A 5,674-nucleotide genomic window follows, 5' to 3' on the forward strand; every position below is an offset into this window, starting at 1 on the left:
CCGCCGGGCTCCCCTAGGACCCGGCCCGGACTGCGCCCCTGCGGCTCGATCGGGCTCCTGGCCAACTCTTTTTGATATTGTTAATCCTCAAGTTTCATTTCTAGAATCTCATTCGAGCCACTTGGAGAGGGGAAGGGATGCCTTGTGGCTTTGGCAATAGGTGGAAATAGGCATGGGGGTGTGATGAGTGCACAGTGACCTCCGAAAAAAGGAGCGACTTTCTCAGGTCTACAGGCACTTGTCCTCCCTACCTTGCCTCGAATATGAAAGACATCAACCAGTATCAAAATAAGAGCACGATGGTCTCGGTTCTTCCAAGCATGCGTCCTTAGTATCGACAGTCTAGTGAAGAGACCATGGCATGCATAAAATAGCGAGTGAGTTTTTTGTACAAAGGTTCTGAATTTTACACATGTAAGGAAGCAGAACAGTCCTTACCTCTCATTGCTAGGATCGCAACCTATGGATGAGCGGTAAGGGGAGAACAGAGAGGGATCTTTTGTTTTCTGCTAAAACGTATACAATTTTAAAAGGTTTTTATCCTGCCTATCTACTCCCAACTTAGCAGCATATGGACGTTGTTGTTTTGTACACATGGTGTTTGCAGTAATTGGGGAAAGGAATAATTGCGGATAAATACATCTTGTGTGGGGATTAACACTGGGGTTTGGTTTGCAGTGAAGAAGATGAGGCAGAAGGAGGTGCTAACCAAGTCCTTCCAGGGCCCAGCCGTTGTCTGTAGGACTCGGACCAGTCACGTTTACATGTTCAAAAGTGGCAGTGGGGACTCGGAGGACTCCTCTGAGGAAGAGACCCGGCAGCAGGACGTGGTGCTACGCCCCCGGGGCAGAGAGCTCCAGAACGGCGCCCACCAGGCTCACCGGCCCAGGGCAGGAGACGTGGTGCTGCTGCAGCGCGAGCTGGCCCGGGAAGACAACCTCAACAAGCTGGCTCTGCAGTATGGCTGCAAAGTAAGGCGCCCCGGGGTGCTCTGTCCCCTGCGTGTAGCAACACAGAAGAGCTGGTGGAGGCCTTGTTGCCCTTCCTGACCCCTTAGATGACCCTGTTGCAACAGCGGAAGGCGCCTCTGTTTAGCCAGAGGTGAGAGAGAGGGAGAGAGGGAGAGAGGGAGAGAGACAGAGGAAAAGGGATTGATTAATCAGGAAGCTCTCATAATGGTGCATTTTCCTCTGCAGAGCAGAAAACATTGGAATTCTGAAACCTTTTTTTTTAAATTATTTTTTCCTTTGAGCACATTTTATTTAAGACCTTAGAGGGTTGGAGATGCCAGGCAGAATTTATCCAAGATTTCTTTGGCATGCTTGCTTTTCTTGCTGCTTTTAATTTTTCTGACTTTTTTGAGCTGTGGTGATTTGATTGGTAAAAATTTACCTTCTCTCTTTTAGAACTGCATGATATAGTTTCTGTGCTGTGTATCTATATAACCCTGTTTTTCTCTTTAATTATGTTTTTAGCATGCAGAGTGATTAACAATGGCAAAGTAAGTAGGAAAGTATTTATAGAATTGCCTCATTTTCTCCTAGAGTGAAATTATTTCATTTTGCTAACACTGTGCAATAAATTTCTATAGCCTTCCTAAGGCTACATAAGCTTAGTATTAAAAAAAAAAAAACAAAACAAGAACAACAACATATGAAGCATTTGTCACCTATCTAACAAGATCCAAATGCTAAAAAAAGATTGTGTGGGGTATTTGGGTCTTTCCCAAGGAAGTCCAGGCTGGTTTCTAGGGACACACAGCACCTTTAAATTATACTTACTTTTGTGATTGACTCTTAAAAATCAACTTCTATAGGTATAACCTATGATTTATAGAACATGGACTGAAAAACAAATCCTACATATATGGATAGGCCTGTTGGAATGGTGATGTCTAATAAACCTACCAAGTATATTATAATTCCTCCTGTACCTGATCAGTTTTCCTACTTGAGGTAAATACATTTATTTTTAGTTTGAGTCAAAGGCCAAACATCTCAAGGATCTCCTGTTTGTTAGCTTCAGAAAACAATGAAAAATGTCCCTATCTCAATTCAGTGATGAAATAATGAAAGCAGCTGCTAAATAATTACAATAGCAGACATGAGTGAAGCTCGGTCTAAAGGTCTGTGGGCTGTATTTATATTCTAGTTTAAGTGGACTTCAACCCCCTTCATAAATCTTTAAGAAAGGAGTCTGTCGTGAATTTGATCTTACAAGATAAACTGTTACAGAGTTCTTTTTGCCTGAAGTTACCATGAAAAATGTGACCATAACCTCCAACTTGATTGATGAGCCTAATGATAAGAAATATCATTTCTTCAAGGTGAATTAACCTTAGGTCAAAGTTTATACACTCTGTAGCGCTTTCGGGAAAGAAAACATGGTACCTACTGGATGAGGACACATCTGCTAAAGGGTGTCACAGGTAGACTGGCTTCTGACGTCCTCGGACCTGGGGGAGGCTGGGGTTTCCTGTGGCAGCCGTGTAGTTGGGTTCTGGTGTGAGAAGAAGTCAGGCAGATGGGAGCACTGTTGCCTCAAAGGTAAAAGAAACAGGGCTACTACTGAGTTCATTCTCTGTCTCCATTGAGTTTCACCTAAAAGCATTTTGTTGCAGTCACACTTGAAACAGTTTCCAAAACTGACCTGAAATGTTCAGATTTGTAAATCTGCAGGCACATTTGATCACTAAGCTGTCCACTCGGGCCAAGTAAAAGCCAAATGAACACACGAAGTCACAGCATAGGCGAACTCTGTGTTCGGTATTACTGTATATAGTTTTAAGAAGCTTCACTTAAATTATTACCTGTGTCTCCATGGCTTCCCTAGGTTGCAGATATCAAGAAAGTCAACAACTTCATCCGAGAACAAGACTTGTACGCTTTGAAATCTATTAAAATTCCCGTAAAAAACCATGGGCTGCTCACAGAAACCCACAAAGAACTGAAGCCGCTCCCAGAAGCATCCTCAGAGACCAGAGTGACCTTGGTGGAACCTCCTGGTGCAGACAGTGTGGCCGCAGGTGCGGACACCCAGACCAGCCAGCTGACGGATTTTTTTAAGGGCATTGACCAGAACATCGAGCGCGCGGTGCAGTCTGAAATCTTCCTCAGCGAGAGCTGCTGTGTAGACGCTCCGGACCAGCCGCTGCTCCCGGGCCCTCCGAAGGCATCCACAGACGGTGCGGACTGTGGGATCCAGTGGTGGAATGCTGTCTTCATCATGCTCCTAATTGGGATTGTGCTGCCAGTGTTTTATTTGGTCTACTTTAAAATACAGGCTGCTGGGGAGACCCCTGTTAGCTTGAACACAACTGCTGTCCCCAACGGCTCGATAGCATCAAGTGTGGCCCCCGGGCAAGCCCCCGGCTTAGCGATGCCGGTGGCGGCTCTCACCTCCGCAGACAGCCCGTTCAGCCAGACCACCCCGGCAGGGAACTAGGCTGCAGTTCAGGGGTTGACATTTAGCTGATGTCCACCAGCTGTCTCTGGCTGCATCCTCAGGTGCTGCGTTTTGTTTTCTGGGATGCGTGGACACGTCTGCAAGTCCTGCTGCTCTCAATTGCACTAACCCTGAGGGATGCACTCACTGAGTCCAAGGCTGTGGGATCCAAACCACCACTGCCCTCGGCCTCCTCTGTGCAGGAGGTGCAGTGAGAGGGACAACGACGTGGCCCACGCAGCTTCTTAAAGACACTCAGCAGAGTGGATGTGGCCTTCCCCGTAGCCCCGCGTGGGCCCCTAGCTGGCTGTGCAGAGGGAGAGGAGTGGCCTTGGCCAAGGAGCTGCCGTGTGGGTGTCCCTTGGGTCAGGTGGGGTCGGGCCACCTGCCTGTTAGTGTCCCCACTTGTTCTGGAGCGTCCCGGACTGGCTCTGAGAAATGTTGTATCCTCAGTGAAGACGCTGTGGAGTACTATTGTTTGTCACCCGATTTGGAGAGGGACAGATTTCAAGGAGACTTCCTCTTTGGCCCGTTGGTTAGCTCTACGAAAGCAGTGTCACTTTGAGAATCGAAGGGGCCCCGAGTCCATGGTGCTTCTCAGCCGGGTAAACAGTTCCGTCTCTCCCTTCCCTGTCCGTGTGGTCTGATGCACAGCAGGTGTTGTTTCCCATGAAGAGGGGCGCTTGCTGCCTGGTGTGTGGCGAGAAGGATGCGCACCTGTTGCCCAGGTTCCGCTTCTGAGGCTGAGTAGTTGCCCCGCCGGCACCACCTAGGGCAGCAGCTCTGTGCACACCCGGAAATGCAGCGCAATTCCTGCCGCTTCCACACATGGGGCTGCCCTTTCTTTTGTGTGCGATGCCCCTGGGGCAGTGCTGGCAAACCTATGGCGCGTGTATTTTTCATTTAAGACAAAAGTTTTAATGTATGAGTCGTTTTTTCCTAAACTAAAATGTCAGTATTCAGGTTTAATTGTAGTGGTGGCACTTTGCAATAAAGAAGTGGGTTTTGGGTTGCAGTTTGGGCACTCGGTCACTAAAAGGTTCGCCCCTGCTGCCTGAGGGGAAACCTCTGAATATGGTGCAGACCAGACTTCATGGAGGCGAGCGAGGATCTGTCTGCTTTGCATGACTACAGCTGGATATAATGTGAGACAACAGCTTAGAAGGAGAAAAGGTTGACTTTAGCTAGTGGCCTCCGAGGCCACAATCAGTTGACCTGTTGATCAGTTGTCTGTTTTTGGATCTGCGTGCAAGCAGCACATGATGGCAGGGAGTGGCAGTGGAGCAGACATCGCCTCGTGGCTCCGAAGTGAGGGAGACAGGCAGGAGGGTCCGAGCATCCTCTTCAGGGCACTGCCCTCAGCAGCCTCTCTTCCTCTCAACAGGCCCCACTTTGAAATAACGCTAGGCTGAGGCCCATGCCTTTAAGTCATCCAGATCACAGTAAAGGGGCTGGGGCTGACCATCCCCTCCTCTGTGTATGGGGCAGGGTGAGGCAGGGAAAGGGCAGAGGGGCTGGCAGCTTCGCCTGCGCCTGAGGTCTGGAAAATGCCACAGAAATGCTGCACTTGAGGCACTGGTCTGGTGTTTGCGCCCAAGGCCCAGAGGTAAATGTAAAAGATCTCACCGTGGAAGAGGAGGGGTGGGTGGCACAAGAGGACATGAGATGGGTTTCCAGTTTCTCCTCTCAGTTTGTATGAAAAACAACTGGCCTAGGGTTCAAGTTAGCAAGTTTAAATTATCTTCACAATGAAATGTTTCTTCCAGACCAGGATGATCTTTGGGATAAAATGTGCTTGTGAACTGTGGTACAGGAAACATTTTCATGTGTAAATGCTTTTCCAGCAAAATGTCTGTCTTCACTGTGTTGCTGGGGGCCCCAGACGTCTCTAACATCTGTGGCCTTTAACTTCACCAGGCTGGGCTCAGAGTCCTGTGGGAAAATCACTTTTGCCTGGCAAAGAATGTATATCTGTATCCTTTACTTTTCTCAGATGGAATAAAATAATTTCTTCTGTGAAGGAAAAATGACTCCTGCTTTTTAACACTGGGTGGTAACAGAATGGAAAGGTGAGGGGAAGGGGTGCAGAAGGTAGAAGTGTGTGTCCAGGGAAAGGTGCACTTCCAGCTCTGCCTGGACCCTGCAGCCAGGGCTTGTGCTGTGCTGTACCCAGGTTACCTGGGAAGATGAGGCACAGCCACACCCTGGCTGGCCAGCCTGCCTAACAAGC

General features: G+C 48.4%; 1 protein-coding gene across 4 annotated transcripts in view; it reads left to right on the forward strand.

The window, feature by feature from the left end:
• Positions 1-5,436, forward strand: part of Lysmd4 (LysM domain containing 4) — a 5,808-nt gene extending 372 nt beyond the window's left edge. Inside the window, exons 2-4 of one of the 4 annotated variants that reach the window (XR_004516175.1) lie at positions 679-1,101; positions 1,476-1,501; positions 2,833-2,877. Coding sequence is in view for 2 of the 4 variants with exons in the window: in XM_010607848.3 (XP_010606150.1) it covers positions 687-971; positions 2,833-3,444 (897 nt within the window). In the remaining 2 variants the exon portion in view is untranslated. Of the gene's footprint in view, positions 1-678; positions 1,102-1,475; positions 1,502-2,832 lie in introns of all 4 variants that reach the window. The other 3 variants (XM_033761066.1, XR_004516174.1, XM_010607848.3) reach the window with 3 other exon arrangements.
• Positions 5,437-5,674: the final 238 nt, after the last annotated feature.

Source organism: Fukomys damarensis, unplaced genomic scaffold, assembly GCF_012274545.1.
Source record: "Fukomys damarensis isolate Sample0158 unplaced genomic scaffold, DMR_v1.0_HiC HiC_scaffold_7, whole genome shotgun sequence".
Classification (NCBI taxonomy): Eukaryota; Metazoa; Chordata; class Mammalia; order Rodentia; family Bathyergidae; genus Fukomys; species Fukomys damarensis.